At 38.8% G+C, this 25,937-nt stretch overlaps 1 protein-coding gene across 2 annotated transcripts in view; it reads right to left on the bottom strand.

Annotated features, from left to right (window-relative positions):
• The window catches only part of LOC126469673 (epoxide hydrolase 4-like), a 97,718-nt gene that overhangs the window by 1,874 nt on the left and 69,907 nt on the right, over nucleotides 1-25,937 (bottom strand). For both annotated transcript variants that reach the window (XM_050096822.1, XM_050096821.1), the window contains 2 exons: nucleotides 25,228-25,379; nucleotides 16,322-16,573 (listed from right to left, as the gene is read on the bottom strand). In XM_050096822.1, the coding sequence (XP_049952779.1) occupies nucleotides 16,322-16,573; nucleotides 25,228-25,379 (404 nt within the window). The remainder of the gene's footprint in view (nucleotides 1-16,321; nucleotides 16,574-25,227; nucleotides 25,380-25,937) is intronic.

A 25,937-nucleotide genomic window follows, 5' to 3' on the forward strand; every position in this document is an offset into this window, starting at 1 on the left:
AATACAACAGTGAGAAAATGAGAAAGTAATTAATGCAGCATATTTGGAAGGTGGAAATGACAAACAAACAAGTGTAAGACACTCAGTTTCCAGAACTGGAAAATGGCTATTGTAATGTGTAAAACAAGTTCCTGCTTTGAGTATTTCAATTGTGGTACTGTGGCTCATGCTAAAACTCACAGAGTTCAAAGCACCCAGTGGTTGGATCAAAAGGTTCAACAACAGATGTAATTTAGTGTATAAATGGCTTCGATGTGAGGCTAGAAGTGTAAACCTTTATACTGTCGAGTCACGGAAAAATGCTCTCATCTATCACGGAAAGTACAGTCCCAGATGAAATGGGATTAATTTTCACTTTATACCTGAAAAAAACTCTGTTCGGAGGAGAGAAAAAGAAATGGCACAACGGAAAATTTAGTAAAGAGAGACTAACTTTGTTATGTTGTAGTGAAAGTGGAACTGAGAAGTTGGTGGCACCATAATTGGAAAGGCGAAGAGTGAACAATTCTTCAAAAATTGTCTGGACATTCGAAGCAAATACATGTCTAATGAGAAAGTATGGGGAATGACAACTATATTCAAATAATTCTTCCATGTTTGGGATGCAAGGTCAGGTGTTAGAACCACGAAAATCATCCTGTTTGATGACCACTGTACAGCACATCCCAAAGATATGTCATATCTATGTACTATAAATTGAGTGTTTTTCCTTCAAACCGTATAAGCCACCTTCATCCACTCAACTAAGTCATTATAAAATGCCTGTAACAAAAATACATAAATATTCTTATGCCAAAGCAGACAGCATGTCTTTATAATGCAGTGACAAAGATAATGGCCTTGGGTGCTACGCACTTTGTAAGAAGTGCCTGGGATTCCATGCAAGAACCAACAATCTCAAATTACTTTAAAAAAAACTGGTTTTCATCAGATACTAAATAACAGGGCAAGAAGAAAACGCTGACCATCTTAACTTCAACGCATATGTTGAATGTAACGAAGGTGTTGCCGCCTGCCAGTCCACAACAATTTATGAAGCCTTGCAGGAACAGATGGATGAAAAACAATAATAATGTGAAGATGAGGATGAACCAGAAGCTTTGCCAGTTCCTACAACAATGAAAGCTGTAAGGTGAAACACACACACACACACACACACACACACACACACACACACACACACACACAGGGTGTGTCCATTGATCGTGACCGGGCCAAATCTCTCACGAAATAAGCGTCAAACGAAGAAACTACGAAGAACGAAACTTGTCTAGCTTGAAGGGGGGAAACCAGATGGCACTATGGTTGGCCCGCTAGATGGCGCTGCCATAGGTCAAATGGATATCAACTACGTTTTTTTTAAATAGGAACCCCCATTTTTTATTACATATTTTTGCAGTACATAAAGAAATATGAATGTTTTAGTTGGACCACTTTTTTCGGTTTGTGATAAATGACACTGTAATAGTCACAAACATATGACACAATTTTAGATGAACAGTTGGTAACAGGTGGGTTTTTTAAATTAAAATACAGAACGTAGTTACGGTTGAGCATTTTATTTCGGTTATTCCAATGTGATACATGTACCTTTGTGAAATTATCATTTCTGAGAACACATGCTGTTACAGCGTGATTACCTGAAAATACCACATTAATGCAGTAAATGCTCAAAATGGCGTCCATCAACCTCGATGCATTTGGCAATACGTTTAACGACATTCCTCTCAACAGCGAGTAGTTCGCCTTCCGTAATGTTCGCACATGCATCGACAATGCGCTGACACATGTTGTCAGGCGTTTTCGGTGGATCAAGATAGCAAATATCCTTCAACTTTCCCCACAGAAAGAAATCCGGGGACGTCAGATCCGGTGAATGTGCAGGCCATGGTATGGTGCTACGACGACTAATCCATCTGTCATGAAATATACTACTCAATACCGCTTCGACCGCACACGAGCTATGTGCCGGACATCCATCATGTTGGAATTACATCGCCATTCTGTCATGCAGTGAAACATCTTGTAGTAACATCGGCACAACATTACATAGGAAATCAGCATACATTGCACCATTTAGATTGCCAGCGATAAAAATGGGGGCCAATTATCCTTCCTCCCATAACGGGGCACCATACATTAACCCACCAAGGTCACTGATGTTCCACTTGTTGCAGCCATCGTGGATTTTCCGTTGCCCAATAGTGCATATTATGCCGGTTTATGTTACCGCTGTTGGTTAGTGATGCTTCGTCGCTAAATAGAACGCATGCAAAAAATCTGTCATTGTCTCGTAATTTCTCTTGTCCCCAGTGGCAGAACTGTACACGATGTTCAAAGTCGTCACCATGCAATTCCTGGTGCATAGAAATATGGTATGGATGCAATCTATGTTTATGTAGAATTCTCAACAACAAAGTTTTTGATATTCCCGATTCTCGCGCAATTTTTCTGCTACTGATGTGCCGATTAGCCGCGACAATAGCTAGAACACCTACTTGGGCATCATCATTTGTTGCAGGTCATGGTTGATGTTTCACATGTGGCTGAACACTTCCTGTTTCCTTAAATAACCTAACTATCCGGTGAACGGTCCGGACACTTGGATGATGTCGTACAGGAAACCGAGCAGCACACACAGCACATGCCCGTTGGGCATTTTGATCACAATAGCCATACATCAACACGATATCGACCTTTCCTGCAATTGGTAAACGGTCCATTTTAACACGGGTAATGTATCACGAAGCAAATACCGTCCGCACTGGCGGAATGTTACGCGATACCACGTACTTATACGTTTGTGACTATTACAGCACTATATCACAAAACGAAGAAAGTGGTCCAACTAAAACATTCATATTTCTTTATGTACTACATGAATATGTAGTAAAAAATGGGGGTTCTTATTTTAAAAAACCCGTTTGATCTATGGCAGCACCATCTAGCAGGCCAACCATAGCGCCATTTGGTTTCCCCCTTCAAGTTAGACGAGTTTTGTTCTTTGTAGTTTTTTCGTTTGATGCTCATTTCGTGAGATATTTGGTCCACTCACTATCAATGGACCACCCTGTATATATGAGTTGACCATTGAATTGTGAGAATAAGAAATAAATTTTATGGGTGACACTAAAAAATTATTATACAAATTATTACATCCCAGAGAATTTATGGTTATTCGCTCCATATATGAATGAAATACAGAATTTTTACACTCCATAAGAGTGAGAGGCTAGTGCCACATCTCACCGCCTTGTGGATGCCTATGGTACCTAGTCTAAGGTGTACGATACATCGATAGTTTGTTGACACGACAACTCTTATCCAATTACCAGGTGTGGTATTCCAAATGTGTTCCCAAAAAGGCACATTTTGAATTATAACTTGGTGAGATAGTAGTGAGGTGCTAAGAGATCATATATTGCCATAAATATGGTACCCTTAATCCCACATTTTTACTCCTGAGAAAAATCTTCTCATGACCAAATTAGCTATTGTTTGGCACTGTTTTCCCCACTTATGATGTTAAAAATCTGTGGTCCCATTAAAAACAAGGCAAAGAAATTTCACTCTACAGTTATTATTATTATTATTATTATTATTATTATTATTATTATTATTTCTTTCTTGCCTTAGACGTTATGTCTGATTAAAAATGGAAGGTGATGCGGACCTTGATCAAGCGTGACTTCCTTTTAACTGTATGGTATATGTTACATTGCATTTAGGAACTTTCGGGTAATTGAACAAGTGTCAATAATTACAGATTTCTGTAGTTGTATATATAAGTTTGGATGTAGCTGTATTGCATTGATGTACTGGTGGATATTGTGTGGTATGACTCCTGTAGTTGATAGTATAATTGGTATGTCAACTTTATCCTGATGCCACATGTCCTTGACTTCCTCAGCCAGTTGGATGTATTTGTCAATTTTTTCTCCTGTTTTCTTTTGTATATTTGTTGTATTGGGTATGGATATTTCGATTAGTTGTGTTAATTTCTTCTTTTTATTGTTGAGTATGATGTCAGGTTTGTTATGTGGTGTTGTTTTATCTGTTATAATGGTTCTGTTCCAGTATAATTTGTATTCATCGTTCTCCAGTACATTTTGTGGTGCATACTTGCATGTGGGAACATGTTTTATAAGTTTATGTTGTAAGGCAAGCTGTTGATGTATTTTTTTGCTACATTGTCATGTCTTCTGGGGTATTCTGTATTTGCTAGTATAGTACATCCGCTTGTGATGTGATCTACTGTTTCTATTTGTTGTTTACAAAGTCTGCATTTATTTGTTGTGGTATTGGGATCTTTAATAATATGCTTGCTGTAATATCTGGTGTTTATTGTTTGACCCTGTATTGCAATCATGAATCCTTCCGTCTCACTGTACATATTGCCTTTTCTTAACCATGTGTTGGATGCGTCTTGATCAATGTGTGGCTGTGTTAGATGATACGGGTGCTTGCCATGTAGTGTTTTCTTTTTCCAATTTACTTTCTTCGTATCTGTTGATGTTATGTGATCTAAAGGGTTGTACAAGTGGTTATGAAATTGCAGTGGTGTAGCCGATGTACTTATATGAATGATTGCTTTGTGTATTTTGCTAGCTTCTGCTCGTACTATAAAGAATTTTCTTAAATTGTCTACCTGTCCATAATGTAGGTTTTTTATGTCGATAAATGCCCTTCCTCTTTCCTTCCTGCTTAATGTGAATCTTTCTGTTGCTGAATGTATGTGATGTATTCTATATTTGTGGCATTGTGATCGTGTAAGTGTATTGAGTGCGTCTAGTTCTGTGTTGCTCCATTTCACTACTCCAAATGAATAGGTCAATATTGGTATAGCATAAGTATTTATAGCTTTTGTCTTGTTTCTTGCTGTCAATTCTGTTTTCAGTATTTTTGTTAGTCTTTGTCTATATTTTTCTTTTCGTTCTTCTTTAATATTTGTATTATCTATTCCTATTTTTTGTCTGCATCCTAGATATTTATAGGCATCTGTTTTTTCCATCGCTTCTATGCAGTCACTGTGGTTATCCAATATGCAGTCATCTTGTTTAGTGTGTTTTCCCTTGACTATGCTGTTTTTCTTACATTTGTATGTTCCAAAAGCCATATTTATATCATTGCTGAATACTTCTGTTATCTTTAGTAATTGGTTGAGTTGTTGATTTGTTGCTGCCAGTAGTTTTAGATCATCCATGTATAGCAGATGTGTGATTTTGTGTGGGTATGTTCCAGTAATATTGTATCCATAATTTGTATTATTTAGCATGTAGGATAGTGGGTTCAGAGCAAGGCAGAACCAGAAAGGAGTTAATGAGTCTCCTTGGTATATTCCACGCTTAATCTGTATTGGCTGTGATGTGATGTTATTTGAATTTGTTTGGATATTAAGTGTGGTTTTCCCATTTTTCATTACTATGTTTAGGAACTGTATCAATTTAGGATCTACTTTGTATATTTCCAATATTTGTAGTAACCATTAGTGGGGTACACTATCAAAAGCTTTTTGGTAATCAATGTATGCATAGTGTAGTGACCTTTGTTTAGTTTTAGCTTGATATGTCACCTCTGCATCTATTATCAGTTGCTCTTTACATCCTCGTGCTCCTTTGCAACAGCCTTTTTGTTCTTCATTTATAATAATAATAATAATAATAATAATAATAATAATAATAATAATAATCATCATCATCATCATCATCATCATCATCATCATCATTATTATTATTATTATTATTATTTCTTTCTTGTCTCAGACGTAATGTCTGGTTGTTGTTGTTGTTGTTGTTGTTGTGTTGCTTATTTATTTTATGGCCTTCATTGGACCACTGTAGTCAAAAATACAAGGTTATAAACAAGTTGTTACACAGGGATACAATTTGGCTCAACAATAACTTAATATGATATTTAAGTAATATAATTATTTGCGTTTATTCTTATATGAAAGGTGTTTTGCTCTTCTGTCTGCCCAATATTTCTTCATTCTTTCAGATATTTTCTTTCTTTCTTCATTTGAGACCACTCTTCCTGTACTCCTTTTATTGATTTTCATTTGTAGTCTGGTTTGCGTGTCTTGCAGTATTCTGGTTTTCTCTGTCTTGTTTTTTAGGTCATCTACTGTAATTTGGAGTTCTTTTATATCTTCCTTAATTTCTGTGATCCATTTAATGTCGCTCTTGCTATTCCACAATTTTTGTATTATTTGTTTAATAATTCTGTTTTCTGGAGTTCTCATCAGATGTCCAAAGAATGAGATGCGTTTCTTCCTGATCGTGCTCATGACTGGTTCTATTTTCTTATATACTGTTTCATTTGATGCTATTCTCGAATGTCCATTTATTTTGTACTGTTTATTTATACATGTCCTAATTATTCTTCTTTCTATTTTTAGTATTCTGTCAACTTCTGCTGTATTAATTGTTTTGAAGATAGTTTCAGCTGCATACGTTATTTCTGGTTGTGTAACTGTTTTATAGTGTTTTAATTTTGCATCTATAGATAGGCTTTTTTTGTTGTATGTAGTTTTGGTAATGTAATTCGCATAGTTCAGTTTTTTTATTCTATTCTGCCATGATGGCTTCTCATTTAGATTGTATGTTATTATTTCGCCTAAATATTTAAATTTATCGACAATTTTGATTTCCTGTTCTCCTATTGTAATTTTGTTTGCAAGTGGTGGATCAGTTAGCATAATCTCCGTTTTTTCAAATGATATTCTAAGGCCTACTTTCTCTGCTATTTCTTGTTGGGATTTCACTTGTTGCCTGGCTTCTTGAACGGTGTTGGCTAGGAGAGCAAGATCATCAGCGAATCGCAAGCAGTTTAAGCTAATATCATCTTTTGCACTTGGAATTCTTATCATCTTTGGATTGTCCTTGTACGATTCTCTCATTATGTATTCCAGTGCACAGTTGAACAGTAATGGTGATAGGCAGTCACCTTGTCTTAAGCTTGTTTTTATGAGGAATGGTTCCGAAATTTCTCCTCTAAACTTCACTTTTGATTTGGTGTTGGTTAGAGTGAGTTGTATTATTTTAATTAGTTTTGGATGGAGTCCTAGATTTCTTAAAATTTTTTAATACTGAAGGTCTGTGGAGACAGTCATATGCCTTCTTAAAATCTACAAATGTTATTGCCAGAGGTTTGTTCCATTTCTTGTAGTATGCCATAATCAATTTTAAACTAATTATCTGCTCTGCACAGCTTCTCCGTGGTCTGAAACCTCCCTGATATTCCCCTAACTCCTGTTCTAATTGCTCCTTGATTCTTTCATATAGGATCTTGGACAGAATTTTGTATGTGCAATCTAGGAGAGAGATTCCTCTGTAGTTGTTTGGGTTGCTTTTAACTCCCTTTTTGTGTAGTGGTTGGATGATAGCTGTGGTCCAATGTTCGGGGAATCGTTCTGTTACCCAAATTTTTGTTAGAGCCATGTGTAAGGTGGTTTTGACTGTGTCACTTGCATATTTCCACATTTCAACAAAAACCTGATCTTCTCCACATGCCTTATATTTTTTTGTTCTTTAAGAATTTTTTCTACTTCTTGGAAAGTTGGAGGGTCTAGTTTGTTAGGTTTGGTTTTTACTGGGGTATTTATGTTGATTTGTAGGAGTTCTTTGGGTTCCTCGCAATTCAGAAGTTTGTTAAATGCTTTTGCCATGATTTCTGCATTTTCCTTGTTACTGTGTGTCATTCTTCCATCTTCATCTTTCAGTATTAGTGTAGGGGCCTCATATTGTTGTTGTTGTTTCCCAAAGATTTTATAGTAGTTCCTGGAGTTGGTTTTATGATAATTACCTTCTATGGAGTTTATAATATCTTTATGGAATCCTCTCTTGATTCTTCTAATATTTTGTGTGAATTTTTTCTTTCATTTTTTAGGTTGATGGCATTATCTTCAGTTTTGTGTGTTTGAAACTTTAACCATGCTTGGTGTCTATCTTCATGGAATTTGTCACATTCCGATGTCCACCAGGCATGTTTCCTTCGGGGGTTCAAGGGAGCTAGATTCTCTGCTTCTTTTTTAAGATTAGGCACTAGTTGTTCTAGATCATCTGTTAATTTGATGGTTTGTGTTATTTGTTGGTATTTATTATTTTTAATTAGCTGATGTGGGTCAAACCACCTTTTTATTTTATTAGTTTTTCCAGTCCTCTTCTTTAACGGAGTGAATTTCATTTTAATTTTAACTATATAATGGTCTGAGCCTGTGTCTACTCCTCTCAGTACTTTAACATTGTGGATCTCCTTATGAAAATTTTTGTCCATACAGACATGGTCTAGCTGCCACTCCCCCTTCCTCCAGTCTGGATGTTTCCATGTTTTAAGTTTACTTGGCTTCCTCTTAAAGTATGTTGATTTAGATATTAGGTTTTGTTCTCTGCAGAGTTCTACGAGTCTTTGACCGTTTTTGTTCGTAAATTTATGTGGACTCCATTTTCCAATTATATCTTTATATTTCCTTTCTTTTCCCAACTGAGCATTGAAATCTCCCAATAAGATTTTTACATTCTTTTTATTTACTCTATTCACAGTTTGTTCTAGAAGGTTCCAAAATTTATCTACCTCTTTCTTTGTTTTTGTTAGACAATTTTTTTCATTTGTTGGGGCATGAGCATTTATTATTATATAGGTTTTATTCATTGTTTTAAAGCTTAGAGTCGCTATTCTTGGTGATACTGCTTGGAAGTCCGTTACTGAATCTATTATTTTTATGTTTACTAAAAACCCTGTTCCGAACTGGGGACAGTGTTTCATTGCCCTCGGTCCTGGTTTCCCATTATAAAAATGGGTCCTCTGTGGTGTTTCTCATTTCTTGGATCCCTGTTATTAAAATTTTTTGTTTATTTAGTTCATCTGTGAGCTCCTTGAGTTTTCCGGTCTGAAGTAGTGAGTTTATGTTGTGTGTTGCTATATAATTTATTTGCTCATGTTTAATCTTCTTTTTGTGTTTTAGTGTGCATTTTGATGGTTGCAAACACTCCGATTCATTACTGTCTTCTAGTTGACTACCCACCGAATCCGATGTAGCCTTTTCCTGCCTTTTTGAGCAGGGCGGTGGAATTTTTTTCCTAAAAGACCTTTCCATTTTTGACTTTCGAAGGTTGTCACCCTTAGTTGGAGCAAGCTCCGATTTACAGCTATGGTTGTTAACCACAGAGGGTGTGTTTGGTCTGCGAGAGCTATTTTATTTCACTCAAGTCCGCCGGTAAACCGGTGAGGACTTCCCTATCCGCCACCTGGGACGCGCCACGTAGGAGTATCACCTCTCCTCCTATTATGACAGCATAGTAGGTTCGTGGTTCACTCTACAGTACCACCATTACAAACTGCTGACTTCGCAAACTACACAGAGAATCTTCAGAGGTGAAGGAACACTGCCACTGGATGAGCTAATTATGAACAGTATCACCCATAACAACATGTACAAGTGTAAAACACAAGAGAATCAAAGTGCTTTACATGATTGCTCTTCCCAACAGAATACAAAACAGGGCAACTTTATCCTCAAATGCAGGTTTATGAGAGTTGAATGAAACACTGATATGGCTTCAGTCTCTCTGAAAAGTTAAGTTGACAGAGTCCTAGTAGCAAACTATGTGCATCAGCTTATTAAATTTGCCGCACCCACCTGTACTCTGAAAAGGACTATGTACACCCCCCCCCCCCCTGCCCCTCCCCCCCCCCCCCCAAAAAAAATTCCCAACAATTTAGCCAAACATTTGCCAAACTTTAATTCATACAGGGCAAATTTGGAATGCTGTTTAAAATACTGTACACACTGTAGATCCTGCCCTGATCATCCTGTGATCTTCATGTAATCTTCAAGCAGCTGTTGAAGTTATTCACCTCAGCTGCTCCTAATATTATGAGAGACTGTTTGATCTAGGCTTTTATGAGTCAGGCCTTTATGTCCAGGCAAAAGAAAAAGCTAAGCAAGTTCATCATTTGATTCCTAATATACACTATAATGTGCTTCATCTGATACAGTTGCTACCTCTACAGCTGATCCTTTAAGTTCATTAGTTTCAACAGTTAATCACACAGTGAAAGGACATACAAGACATACAAACAAACATTTTAGGAGTACCATGATGGAATATAGTTTATCATTCTGCAGCTTGTGAGTTAACGAGCATTTCGCTCTCATTTAAGTATATGGCTGAAAGAGCCAGCCTTCAGGAATTGGGAAAGAACACTGTCGTCTAGGACTGCGTGCCACAAAGAGCGCAGCTTCATAACGAGATGGGGAAATTCACAGGCGTTTATTGTGCTGAATGAGGCCTAAGTGCTGTAGTGTGCGAGTGAGACAGACAAGAACCTACGTCATAGGGAAACCCTGTAGAAGCTGTTTGTGGCCAGGGAGTGTTAAATATGCCACACCTAAGATTGGCCATAAAGGGAAACATTTATAAAAACTATTTAATTTTGTAGTAATTCAGAGAATGAAGCCACAGCAATTTTAATCTACCATCCTTAATAAATTTTCATGGTGATCCCAATAAAACTTGAATATTGGATCATATTTATAATAGTTTAGTATTTGCTGTTAAAATGAAATTAAGTTTTGTAACGAAGACCTGAATGCTGAAATCTGAATGCTTTGGTCGATCTTAAATATCGACATTTCATATAGAAGTACATCATTAAAATGACAAATGTTGTAAATATCAACTCTGTAACTTTATTTGTTTAAAGATACAGTAAATTTAAATTACCAGTATTTTCAGTTAAGCATCAGATCATCATTTCCTCCACACAAAACACTGAACTATGACAGCACGACATCTTATTGAATCATTAGGTAATAGAATATCTGTTGTAAAGTTTAGTGCATTACAGTTACTTTTGTTCTTTATTTATTTATTTATTTATTTATTTATCTATCAGAAAGCACATTGGTGCAAGGCTACTGGCCATGACATTCAAAGTTAAGAAGGAAATTGTATTGGTTTCCATGTAAAAGAATTTAACATTTATTAGGTAATACATATAATTGCTACTTTATTTAGAACGTGAAAGTGGTCAAGCTTTGACTATTTAAATATGTTAAAATGTAAAATAATGTAGAATAAGCTGTGGCCGAACAGGTGGACGGCTTCAGGAAAGGTAACTGCACTAGTCAGTTGAGCGAGGATATTCGGTGAACAGGAAACGCGCACAGGGACGGGCAGAGGGACAGTGGTGGTGATGGTGTGAAAGCAGACTGTCGGTCTTTAGGTAGCTAGGAAGTGAAACAACTTAGAAAATTTCGCATTTTGTGGTATCGCAGGACTTAGTCTCTGAGTGATGAGAAGCCACATGCCTGGTGTAAACTAACGTTTCATGTAGTTAACAAGGTGGAGTATGGACTTTTAATTCGCGATGAGACTGAATGATCGAACTGCGTCACATGGATATTCACTCGAGTGTAATAGTAATTCTATATATAATCACTTTCACTACCAGTTTGCTTTCTGAATAAACATTATTCTAACCAAATCACAACTGTATGGTCTACATCATTTATGGGTCGTTAATTTAGCTCCTAATATTATCATCATTTCTTCCCTGTCTCAGACGTTATGTCTGGTTAAAAATGGAAAGTGACGCAGACCTTGATCAAGTGTGACTTCCTTTTAACTGTATGGGATATGTTACATTGCATTTAGGAACTTTCGGGTAATTGAACATGTATCAATAATTACAGATTTCTGTAGTTGTATATATACGTTTGGATGTAGCTGTATTGCATTGATGTACTGGTGGATATTGTGTGGTACGACTCCTGTAGTTGATAGTATAATTGGTATGATGTCAACTTTATCCTGATGCCACATGTCCTTGACTTCCTCAGCCAGTTAGTTGTGTTTATTTTTTTTATTGGTGAGTATGATGTCAGGTTTGTTATGTGGTGGTGTTTTATCTGTTATAATGATTCTGTTCCAGTATAATTTGTACTCATCATTCTCCAGTACATTGTGTGGTGCATACTTGTATGTGGGAGCTAGTTGTTTTATTAGTTTATGTTGTATGGCAAGTTGTTGATGTATTATTTTTGCTACATTGTCATGTCTTCTGGGGTATTCTGTATTTGCTAGTATTGTACATCCGCTTGTGATGTGATCTACTGTTTCTATTTGTTGTTTGCAAAGTCTGCATTTATCTGTTGTGGTATTGGGATCTTTAATAATATGCTTGCTGTAATATCTGCTGTTTATTGTTTGATCCCGTATTGCAATCATGAATTCTTCCATCACTGTACATATTGCCTTTTCTTAGCCATGTGTTGGATGCGTCTTGATCAATGTGTGGCTGTATTAGATGATACGGGTGCTCGCCATGTAGTGTTTTCTTTTTCCAATTTACTTTCTTCGTATTTGTTGATGTTATGTGATCTAAAGGGTTGTACAAGTGGTTATGAAATTGCAGTGGTGTAGCCAATTTATTTATATGAGTGATTGCTTTGTGTATTTTGCTAGTTTCTGCTCGTTCTATGAAGAATTTTCTTAAATTGTCTACCTGTCCATAATGTAGGTTTTTTTTGTCGATAAATCCCCTTCCTCCTTTCTTCCTGCTTAATGTGAATCTTTCTGTTGCTGGATGTATGTGATGTATTCTATATTTGTGGCATTGTGATCGTGTAAGTGTATTGAGTGCTTCTAGTTTTGTGTTGCTCCATTTCACAAATACAAATGAATAGGTCAATATTGGTATAGCATAAGTATTTATAGCTTTTGTCTTGTTTCTTGCTGTCAATTCTGTTTTCAGTATTTTTGTTAGTCTTTGTCTATATTTTTCTTTTACTGCTTCTTTAATATTTGTATTATCTATTCCTATTTTTTGTCCGCATCCTAGATATTTATAGGCATCTGTTTTTTCCAGTCGCTGTGGTTATCAAATATGTCATCATCTTGTTTAGTGTGTTTTCCCTCGACAATACTATTTTTCTTACATTTGTCTGTTCCAAAAGCCATATTTGTATCATTGCTGAATACTTCTGTTATCTTTAGTAATTGGTTGAGTGGTTGAGTTGTTGATTTGTTGCTGCCAGTAGTTTTAGATCATCCGTGTATAGCAAATGTGTGATTTTGTGTTGGTATGTTCCAGTAATATTATATCAATAATTTGTATTATTTAGCACCTTGGGTAGTGGGTTCAGAGCAAGGCAGAACCAGAAAGGAGTTAATGAGTCTCCTTGGTTCCACGCTTAATCTGTATTGGCTGTGATGTGATATTATCTGAATTTGTTTGGATATTAAGTGTGGTTTTCCAATGTTTCATTACTATGTTTAGGAACCGTATCAATTTAGGATCTACTTTGTATATTTCCAATATTTGTAGTAACCATGAGTGGGGTACACTATCAAAAGCTTTTTGGCAATCAATGTATGCACAGTGTAGCGACCTTTGTTTGGTTTTAGCTTGATATGTCACCTCTGCATCTAATATCAATTGCTCTTTACACCCTCGTGCTCCTTTGCAAAAGCCTTTTTGTTCATCTATAATTTTGTTCTGTGTTGTATGTCTCATTAATTTCTGTGTAATGTCTGAAGTTAATATTTTGTGTATTGTTGGTAGGCATGTTATGGGGCGATATTTTGCTGGGTTTACTGCGTCTGCTTGATCTTTAGGTTTCAGATAAGTTATTCCATGTGTGAGTGTAGATGGGAATGTGTATGGGTCTGCAACGTAACTGTTAAATAATTTAGTTAGATGTGAATGTGTTGAGGTGAACTACTTTAGCCAGAAATTTGCTATTTTATCTTTTCCAGGGGCTTTCCAATTGCGCGTAGAATTAATTGCTCGGGTGACTTCATGTTGCAAAATTATCACTTCAGGCATTTGTGGTATCATCTTGTACGTGTCTGTTTCTGCTTGTATCCACCATGCATGTCTGTTATGTTGTACCGGGATTGACCATATGTTGCTCCAGAAGTGTTCCATGTGTTGTGGTTGGAGGATTGTCTATTTTAATGTGTGTGTTATCTATTGTCTGGTAAAATTTATTTTGGTTTGTGTTGAATGTTTGGTTTCGTTTCCTTCTATTTTCGCTTTTTTTGTATCTTCTAAGTCATTTGGCCAATGCTTGTTATTTCTGCTTCTTTTCATCTAATTGCTCTATCACTTCTTGTTGTGAGATTTTACCTAACCTTTTTCGTTTTTGTCTGATATTTCATTTATAATAAATTTTTAGCTGTCCGGTGTCTTTTCTCAGTTTTTCTATTCTGATCTGTAGCCTGTGTTGCCATGCTGGTTTTGTGGGTTTCTTCTGTGTGTTTGTTTGTTCTGATCTCTGCCTAGTGTGTATATTTGGTGTACTGAGTGCTGCTATATGAACTCTTCCATAGTTTTATTTTCATTTATTTTGTTGTGTATGACTGTGTTGATAGTTGTTGTTGTTGTTTCGACTTGTGGGTTATTTGGTGGCCTATGCAAGAATGGTCTAATGTCTGTATTTGTCTCTTTGTATTCTATATATGTCAGCTGAAATTTTTCTTCTACATCTAACATGTGTCACTTTCTTGTTCTATCTGTGCTTGTTCTGGTGGCTGTCTTAAGATTTTGTTTTCCTCTGATTGTTCAATTGATGCGTGTTGTTCTTTGTTTGTTTGATCTGGGATGTCTGAGTCCATTACTGTATTTTCTTCTTCTTCTTCTTCTTCTTCTTCTTCTTCTGATTGCACATTATTTTGTTCCAGTATTTGTTGTACTTGTTGTTTGATGTTTTCTAATTCTGACTGGGGTATCCTGTTACTTTTGATTATTGTGCGGATCTGATCAGCTAGTCGTCGTCCTGTTAATTTTAATTCTGGGTATCTGGTAATAAATGTTGTGTATACTTGTGATCTGTATCCAGTTGTGTTGGTTCCTAAGTTTGTTGCTTGGTAATAACAGAACATGAGGTGTCGATTAACTTCATCTGACCATCTCATCCTCTGCCTTTAGTAGTTTGTTCTTTTCGTCGCCTTTTACGACTGGCAGAGCATACCGGAGGCCTAGTCTTTTCCCGGGCCTCCACGGGGTTTATTATTATTATTATTATTATTATTATTATTTTTTCTTTCTTGTCTCAGACGTTATGTCTGGTTAAAAATGGAAGGTGACGCGGACTTTGATCAAGCGTGACTTCCTTTTAACTGTACGGTATATGTTACATTGCATTTAGGAACTTTCGGGTAATTGAACAAGTGTCAATAATTACAGATTTCTGTAGTTGTATATATAAGTTTGGATGTAGCTGTATTGCATTGATGTACTGGTGGATATTGTGTGGTATGACTCCTGTAGTTGATAGTATAATTGGTATAATGTCAACTTTATCCTGATGCCACATGTCCTTGACTTCCTCAGCCAGTTGGATGTATTTTTCAATTTTTTCTCCTGTTTTCTTTTGTATATTTGTTGTATTGGGTATGGATATTTCGATTAGTTGTGTTAATTTCTTCTTTTTATTGTTGAGTATGATGTCAGGTTTGTTATGTGGTGGTGTTTTATCTGTTATAATGGTTCTGTTCCAGGATAATTTGTATTCAGCGTTCTCCAGTACATTTTGTGGTGCATACTTGTATGTGGGAACATGTTGTTTTATAAGTTTATGTTGTAAGGCAAGCTGTTGATGTATTATTTTTGCTACATTGTCATGTCTTCTGGGGTATTCTGTATTTGCTAGTATTGTACATCCACTTGTGATGTGATCTACTGTTTCTATTTGTTGTTTGCAAAGTCTGCATTTATCTGTTGTGGTATTGGGATCTTTAATAATATACCTGCTGTAATATCTGGTGTTTATTGTTTGACCCTGTATTGCAATCATGAATCCTTCCGTCTCACTGTATATATTGCCTTTTCTTAGCCATGTGTTGGATGCGTCTTGATCGATGTGTGGCTGTGTTAGATTATACGGGTGCTTATTATTATTATTATTATTATTATTATTATTATTGTCGTTGTATGTTACATGAACGTTGTATGTTTCATACAATTTCTCAAACTTGCCATCAGCCAGACAATTAACCAAAGGGTCACAAGGGTCTAAGTTAGGGCGTGTAATGCAACACGTGCGGTTCAACCCCTAGACGAGTTTGAGCCAATACATTTTGACAAAGAGGAACTGCATGTGAGCCTGAACATCTTTGAGATATTAGCTAGCAGCTGAATGTAGGAAATTTATAGGGTTGTGATAAGCAGTTAATTAAGATGGTTAGTTCATAGTTACAGAGGACATATTTGCTAAATGTTAGTATCCTACTGGAAGAGAGATGTACTCAATACCAAATTAAAAATAATGGAGTGCAACATGTTTAACATAATTTGAACTAATAATGAAATTTACCATTAAGAAATGAAATTATCATTTTGTTGACCACTTCAGGCTTCTCTTGATGAGGATAGTGTCCAGTTCCATTTACAATTTTTACAAGGAATTTTTCTGTGAACTCTGTTGATGTGACAATACTTTCCAGAGTGAGACATGGATCCCGATTGCCAGTAATGAACATGCACGGTGCCTTCACTGGTTCACAGACAGGACTTATTCTTTGAAAAGGTAGGTTTCTGAAATAGTTGATGGCTCCAGTCCAATCCTCTGAAAGATGGAATGAAAGCTTACAGTATTTACACACCAACAGTAAATATGTACATGCTGTATACGCCATTTTAAATTCTAAACCAAGTACTGAATGATGCGTGTCTTTTCCTTCATAAAATTATATGTGCTTATATACAATGCCTGACAAAAAAGTGAAGCTCTCAGAAGGAGAAGATAAAATGAAATCAAACTTCTGGAGCTGAGAGGATATGTGAAGTTATTTCACTAATTACAGTTATGAGTCAAATTTACAAAAAAACTTGATAGTTTCAGCCCATCTAGCAGTATGATGTTACAGGCCCTGATGCCTGCACAATTCAGTTTGGAATGGCGTCATAAAGCAGTTTTATCTTCTCCCGGGGCAAGCTGGCCCACAACTGTTTTAACTGGTCCTTTATATTCTGGATAATGGCCCTGGGACCAAGTTGACATTTGAACAAGTCCCATACATTTTCTTTTGGGGGCAGATGTGCAAACTCTCGCTGGCCACAATGTACCTCATCATACAGACAGTTCATAGATACACATGCCAATTGGGGCTAATCTGTGTCCTGTTGAAAAATGGCACCACAACACGGTCACATCAGAATTAACACCTGAGGATGTAGGAAGTCCTTGATGTACCGCTGTGCTGTCACAGTTCCCTCAATCACTACCAGTCAGTCATGATCTGAAGTCATACCCCATGGCTCCCCACACCATGATGCTAGGAGCAACATCACTGTGTGCCTCCAAAACATTGGAAGAATGGAACCTCTCACCAGGTTACCACCTTACTTAACACGATGTGATGCCATTCATCAGTGCCCCATACTTCCCAGCCATGGTAGCACTTCAGACACAGCCATTTTTGTTGGGGTGTTAATAACAGCCTACACAAGGGACTGGAGGATGACCAGGAACCCACAAACATCACAGTGGCTCCACCAAGAGTGAGCAAGTGACAGTTTTCCTGGACCCATTGCACTAAGGAATGGGCAGTGTACATCACACAGACTTTGAAGGGCACTGAGAGAGCCTGAGAAGAGGTAACAACTGAAAAGACTATGTTACCGGATGTACTCCGTGGCCTGATACACGGCAAAGAGCTTGGTTGTAATCACTGAGCACTGTGCCAGAAGCCGATATCGAAAGACACAGGTGCCAATGATTAAGGCACACCTGACCCCATGGGCAGTCCGAGAGCCATCAGCGTACACAAATGTACTACCATGAAGTTCCATGCAAAGGTCGTGAAACTGAAGGCAATAGAAAGAGGCTGGACTAGTGTCCTTAGAAAGCTAGTCAAGGCCACGGTTAACTTGGGCTGCTTCACGAAGCCAAGATGGTGAAGGGTTCACACCCACCACGAAAGTTGCAGGTGGTCTTAAGTTAAGCTGCCGTAGCAAGTGCCGAAAGCCGAAAGCAGACTACAGGAGGTAACAGAAGAGGGATGCACCCCATACCCATGGCACACAAGTGGCATGCATACCTGCTAAGGAGAAAGTCACAGCAGTAGGACAGTGGTAGTTCAGCAGCTTCAGCATACAGACTCTCAACCAGACTAGTGTAAAAGGCGCCAGTGGCCAAACAGATGTAACAATGGTGGATAGTGTTGAGATTGCGTAAGAGGGATGGACATGCAGATGCATAAACAAAGCACCCATGGTCAAGTTTCGAACAAACAAGGGACTGATACAAACAGAGAAGGGTGGTTCAATCGCCACCCCAGGAAGTACCATTGAGGGCACGTAGGACACTGAGGAACCGCGTACATCGGGCTGCCAGATAAGACACATGGGAGGACCAAGAGTGTTTCCTATCATGCATGAGCCCCAGGAATTTCATAGTTTCAATGAATGGAAGTGCAACAGGCCCACGATATAAATATGGTGGGAGAAACCATTTGTGCCTCCAGAAATTCAGACAGACAGTTTGTCAGTGGAAAAACGAAAGCCATTGTCAAGCTCCAGGAGTAAAGATGATCAAGACATCGCTGAAGACGCCGCTCAGTGAGACAGGTCTGTGGAGAACTGCAATAGATGACAAAAGTGTCAACAAAAAGGGAGCCGGAGATGCCCGGCAGCAGACAAGCCATTATAGGGTTAATGACGATAGCAAAGAAGACGACGCTCAGGATGGAACCCCGAGGCACACTGTTTTCCTGGATAAAGGTGTCCGACAAGGCAGAACCCTCACACACCTTGAAAACTCAGTCTTTCAAAAATTCCTGAAGAGAACAGGTCAGGCGGAGACGGAAGCCTCACGTGTAGAGTATGGAGGAAGCCAGTTCTCCAGCAGATGCCCTAGTCTGGGATTTCCGCAGAAAACCATTAATGACATGGGTGGACAAAGTAACGTGATAGGTAACTACAGAGCGCTGCGCTTGAAATCCACATTGAGCATTCGTTAATAAATTGTGAGACTCAAGCCACCATACCAGCCGGGGATGAATCATACATTGCATCATCTTGCAAACGCAACTGATGAGAGAGATGGTGTGGTAGTAGGTAGAAAGAAAATTTTTGTCCTTACAGGTTTGGTATGAGTATGACGGTGGCTTCATGCCAGCACCCGGGACATGTGCCCTCTGCCCAGATGCGGTTGTACATGTTAAGCAGAAAGTGGTTGCCTGCAAGAGAAAGGTGCTACAACGTCTGAATGTTGACAGTGTCTGGCCCTGGTGCAGAGGATCGGAATGAACTGAGAGCATGATCTACCTCGTTCATAGTAAAGGCGGCATTGTAGCACTCACGATTCTGAGATAAGAAGGGTTTTGGCCAAGCCGCCCCAGCTGGTTTCCGATGGGGGAAGGCATGGGGATAGTGGGAAGAGCTCAAAACTTCCGCAAAATGATGGTCCAAGGTGTTGGAGATAGCAATAGGGTCCACAATAACATCGTTTGCTGGACATTGGGGAATGGATCTTGGTCCCAGAGAGCTCTTGGACGTTGGCCCACATGACAGATGAAGGGGTGGAACTGTTAAAATGAAATCCAGCTAGCTTGTGGCATGAAATCCAGCTAGCTTGTTTGCTATCCTGAAGAACACAATGACACTTTGCACGCATCTGTTTATAATGAATGCAGTTTGCCATCGTAAGATGACGGTTAAAAACACAGAGAGAACGTCCCTGTGCACAAATTGTGCCGCAGCGTGCCTCAGTCCACCAAGTAACTGGGACAAAGCGTTGTAAAGAGGAAGCCCAAGAAATGGAACGTTCTGCAGCAGTAAGGATAATGTTTGTGAGATATTCCACCTAACTGGGGAAACCTTGTTCTTCAAAGGTCACCATGGAGTAAAGCCACGAGTCAGCCCAGTGAGCTGCCATTTGGGCGTGCATGCGGGTGGGATAGGAGTCAGCAAACATAGCACATGGAAAATGGTCACTCGAGCTGACATCTGAAAGAATATACCTATCAAGACAATGGGCAAACCAGACAGTGCAGGATAGGTCTGAATAGGAATAGGTGTGCAAGAAGCTTGAAAAGAATGTGGGTGCTCTAGTGTTAAGGCAGAAGAGGTTGGGGATTTTTTCCCATGGTTTTAGGGCATAGAACTGCTACAGTTTTAAGTGCCCATTCTGTGGCTTAGGGAAGGGTAAAAAACTGAATGTTAATTCAGCAGCAATGGGAGCAAAACTCAAAAAGGACGGAATTTAGAAAAGGACGGAAATCTTAGAAAACTACTACTGAAGGGGTGGGAGGGGGGGTTGTTGTCCCCAAAAAAGAGCTTCAAATGACCGATGTCATCTTACTGACACAAACTCAAGGATACGATCAGCTCAGCGCTTGTCATCTGCTAAAAGGGAAGACGTATCAGGCGACAGCTGTAAGCAGGTGCGAAGTGGATTAAAATAGGGGCACTGAAGTAAAAGGTCTCTCACTGTCCATGGTTGAGAGCAGTGGGGACAAAGCAGGGGATGATTGCCACTTGAAAGATGTCAGTGGCTAGGAAGACAGTGCCCTATCTGGAGTCCTGTTAAAATTACCTCCTCCCAACAACGAGGCCGGGAGGAAGAGGTCCAAGCACAGGGCAGAGGTTTTACGTCCCGTAATTTATTATCAGGAAGCGTAGGCCAATGTGTATGCCATGAAAGAACAACAGGACGACATAAAACGCTCTGTAGATCGGCTAAGGGAATCACGCAAACAGCGAGCTGAAGAAGAGAGACTGAAGCCTTGGCCGCTATATTAACTGCCTCATTTTGCGAATTCCAACGTGCCCCGAGATCCAGAGGCATGCCACAGAGACGTCCCCCATCAGGAGCAAGTGGAAGCAGTCCTGAATCCAGAGAGTGGGTGGGATAAAGAGCTTGGAGGTTGAGGAGAGAGCTGAGTGAATCCGAGCATATGATATACTATAGCCGCTTATAGTGACAGATGTACTAGACAGCCTGGGGAACAGCTTAAATCTCCACAGTAAAAACCGAACACTGGTCGGGAAGCCGAAATCTATTATGGGTTTCACCAACAATATAGGCACACTCAATACCAGATGTGGTTTTTGAGCCGTCAGTGTAAATAAATGTGGCATTCTCCATTTAGAGCAGCAAATGCCCAATGATAAACTATAGGGGGGTTACTATCATTGGGAAGCTGACAAAGGTCACGGAGCTCTTACGTCGATCTCTTGTAGAATTTTAGAACATGTTTTTTGCTCGCGTATCATTTCTGGAAACCCAGAATCTACTATGTAGGAATCAACATGGATTCCGGAAACAGCGATCGTGTGAGACCCAACTCGCCTTATTTGTTCATGAGACCCAGAAAATATTAGATACAGGCTCCCAGGTAGATGCTATTTTTCTTGACTTCCGGAAGGCGTTCGATACAGTTCCGCACTGTCGCCTGATAAACAAAGTAAGAGCCTACGGAATATCAGACCAGCTGTGTGGCTGGATTGAAGAGTTTTTAGCAAACAGAACACAGCATGTTGTTATCAATGGAGAGACGTCTACAGACGTTAAAGTAACCTCTGGCATGCCACAGGGGAGTGTTATGGGACCATTGCTTTTCACAATATATATAAATGACTTAGTAGATAGTGTCGGAAGTTCCATGCGGCTTTTCGTGGATGATGCTGTAGTATACAGAGAAGTTGCTGCATTAGAAAATTGCAGCGAAATACAGGAAGATCTGCAGCGGATAGGCACTTGGTGCAGGGAGTGGCAACTGACCCTTAACATAGACAAATGTAATGTATTGCGAATACATAGAAAGATGGATCCTTTATTGTATGATTATATGATAGCGGAACAAACACTGGTAGCAGTTACTTCTGTAAAATATCTGGGAGTATGCGTACGGAACGATTTGAAGTGGAATGATCATATAAAATTAATTGTTGGTAAGGCGGGTACCAGGTTGAGATTCATTGGGAGAGTGCTTAGAAAATGTAGTCCATCAACAAAGGAGGTGGCTTACAAAACACTCGTTCGACCTATACTTGAGTATTGCTCATCAGTGTGGGATCCGTACCAGGTCAGGTTGACGGAGGAGATAGAAAAGATCCAAAGAAGAGCGGCGCGTTTCGTCACCGGGTTATTTGGTAACCGTGATAGCGTTACGGAGATGTTTAATAAACTCAAGTGGCAGACTCTGCAAGAGAGGCGCTCTGCATCGCGGTGTAGCTTGCTGTCCAGGTTTCGAGAGGGTGCGTTTCTGGATGAGGTATCGAATATATTGCTTCCCCCTACTTATACCTCCCGAGGAGATCACGAATGTAAAATTAGAGAGATTAGAGCGCGCACGGAGGCTTTCAGACAGTCGTTCTTCCCGCGAACCATACGCGACTGGAACAGGAAAGGGAGGTAATGATAGTGGCACGTAAAGTGCCCTCCGCCACACACCGTTGGGTGGCTTGCGGAGTATCAATGTAGATGTAGATGTAGATGTAGCAGGTAGATGCGGGGAAGAAACCAAGGTGGCACCATACCACCATTTGTCAAGAAAGTTTTAGGAAAGTGGAAGGAAAAAGAACACAGCAGTTGACAGAAGCACACTCCTGGTGGTAGGAGAGAGGAAGAGCTGCCTGCATACCATATCCAAGGTGGTGTCCAAAAAAAGGGCAAGGGTCGGATGGGCAGACATGGAATACAGATAACTAGAGTAATGGCTCAGTAGGACAGCTCACCAATTGGACAGCAAAGGTTCAGCAGTCTCAGCATACAAGCTCTGCACGGGGCTGGTGTAAAAAGTTCCATACGCTAAACGCAATCCACAGTGGTGGACAGAGTCAAGATGCAGAAGAATAGATGGTCCAATTTTGCGCACACTAAGGCGCAATATAGACAGAGGAGGACCATTCGGTCCACTCCCCAAGAGGTACCACTCAGAACACAGAGGGTGTTGAGGGATCACAGACAGCAAGCCGAAAGATATGAAATGTGGGAAGACCAGCACAGTTTTCTATCAAACATAAGGCCCAAGAATTTGGCGACGTCTGCAAACAGAAGGTCGACATGCCCAGATATAGGGTAGGCGGAGGAAACTCTGTACAATGGCAAAACTTTACACATACGGCCTTACTGGCAGAAAAGTAGAAGCCAGTTTCGATGCCATGTTGTGAAGTAATTTATCGTGTCTCATAGGTATGGTATGCTGACTCGCTGGCATTGACAACCAGTTCCACTGAGGGATGCTGTTGCTCGATAACCGGAGCGATAATGTCACTTACCTTGATATGCATAGTAGGTACTTCTTTAAGTTGCAGTGAGTGCATACTGTCTTCATCCATCACAATAACTGAATTTGGGCAGAGATACAACAATAATTTTTTTTTAAACCCTCTGTTTAAATACAGTGTACATCACCTCACTGTGGTAATCCTTGGAACTCTGACTCTGAAGCTTTAAACATTAGTTTACTCTCATGAATAAACCCTCTGTCTACTGACTCTGCATGTACAATAATAAGGCAATTACCTTCACCTAATGGAACTTTAATACAACCACGCCCATCACTTGTTTTCCAGCACAGTGATCATGTATGATTCTGGTTCACATACATTTCACTGATATTATCAATGTGAGCTATACCACTGTCTAGAATCTCATGCATTGTTCTTAAAAATGTGGTCATCACAGCCACAATATTATTTCTCTCCACAAGGAATTTTCCCCCATTGTTCATCTTAATATATCAAAATCCCATGTCCTTTAACAATCTTTGTGTTGTCTAACAACTGCTGTTAAAATCAAAGTTTTCTCTCATTCTCACAACTAAACTGTCTGCAGTCAGGTATTCACCTATCGAATACCTACCTAATAATGTACAATGTGAAACGTTCTTAGCAGAATCATCCAGATTGCCTTCTTCCTACAATTGTATCACTTCCCTAGTGATTTAAAAGATTCAAACTCATTCACTGGCTTTGATAGGTGCGTTCATTAGAGATATGCTACACAGTTCTCAGCCCCACACCACACCCCTCAGTCGGTCTCACCATGCTGTTGGCAACATTGGATCGAGCACTATGTCACGACAGGTCATCTGGTTTAGACACACTGTTGATGAAGTTATACACTCTGAACACTACAACTCTTTCTTGCTTGTGAAAGACTTGTCACTTTTCTGATCCATTAATCATGATAAACACTTCACAAATAAAATAGCCATCAACACACGTACACTGGAGAAAACATCACCACACTCAGCAATGCATGAAATAGACTGAAATAATGGAATGATGCTATTGGCTTCAGCGTCACATGGTGCACTGTCTTGTTACTGTGCATTTGCCCCTCCACTCACCTTTTTAGCTGAACACCACTGTAACTGAGGGTATAAGAGGCAGATACATCTTTGGGAATATGCTTAATAGATTTCACCCAAGTTAAGCTCGCAGCAACACAAGGTCAGTGTATGCAGGCTGACCAAGATTTTATCCAACTTTATTACAGATATGTGGTACCACTACATTCAATGATGTATGTTGGGAACTTTTAATTCAAGTAAACAAAAACTTCACTGTAGTATTGACAGTGTGCTTTTAACCCACAAGAAATTTTGTTGTGTCAGCAGATAGACACAAAGATATATGCAACCCTGCAGGTTTTTGCTGCAAAGTAATTGTTACTATGGAAGTCAGCAGATGTATCCATGGATATTCATATCGGCATATAACTTTACCATCTGCTAACTGTAAACTGTGTTGAAATTTCAGGTCTTCTAAGACTATCATTTCATATATCACAGACAAGTAATTTGCTAGAACATTGTTTATGTGCAAAATCATGAATTTGCCGAAGTATATATATCTCTCTGCGAACAGCAGCCCTCAAATAGAGAACACTTTCCAGCACTGATTTAGCCATAAACCAAAGTCGCATCTCTTTTTGTACAAAATATAATCAAATTTTAATTATCATCTCAAAAGATGTTTAAGGTTTTGCTTCTTTGCAGCTACACGTCTGCAGTCCTGGTACGCAATGACCCACAACACAAACAAAAAAATATGAACTTTAACTATTTTTTGGGCTAATAATCAAAACTTCATGGCCACACCTCATGAAGAAATGTTTGATCAATACCAGTCAAGACAGCACTTAATAATAAAACTAACAGTTACCTGTGGTTAACAAATTAATGGAACATTTCCACTACATCATGTAGAAACAATTAAGCTGTGAGATAGTGAAAGTGAAAGCAAATAATATCAACAGAGTTTTACCTTTCCTAGAAAAAGCATATTTGTTTGCTACAAGATAATCATCCGCATCACTCTTTTTTTGAAGATGAGGGTATCGCTGATTGATTATGCTCAGACCATTTCTTAAGGCTTCTGTTTCTGGTAAGTAAGGAAGTTGACTGAAACTGATCCAGCTGAAACATTGACATATATTTTACAAACATCAATCAAGTTAACTGCACCCCCCACCTCAAGTACGAGAGGTTTACAAATTAAGACTTTCTTATACTTAAAAACAGCAATTTCATTTCTACAATATGTACATTAAGCATTAGTAGTAAAAATATTATTTGCTCCAGTTTAAAAACCTACAGACCATGGAACTACTTTGAAACTACAAATACTCTGCATGTGCACACAAGTGCACATACTTTCTTATAGGTCACCCTGAATATTTGGAACAAATATGCAGTACTGTTAAATTGGTGGTTTAAATAACTGGCAAACAATTTTAGTTTGAGACAGTATGCTAAATGCAGATTGGTAGAAGACTTTGTTTAGACGACATACATGTACTTCAATAAATCGAAAGCATAATTTATTTGTAAGATTAATCAACCTGTTAATGAGGATTACACAGAAAGAATGTTTCTTTGAACTTATAATCTACACTATACTGCAATCAGTGGCTAGATGCAACAATTCAGCATTAGGAAACAGTAGCATATATTTCTTGCAGGTCTCAAAATACA

This window comes from Schistocerca serialis, chromosome 3, assembly GCF_023864345.2.
Source record: "Schistocerca serialis cubense isolate TAMUIC-IGC-003099 chromosome 3, iqSchSeri2.2, whole genome shotgun sequence".
Taxonomy (NCBI): Eukaryota; Metazoa; Arthropoda; class Insecta; order Orthoptera; family Acrididae; genus Schistocerca; species Schistocerca serialis.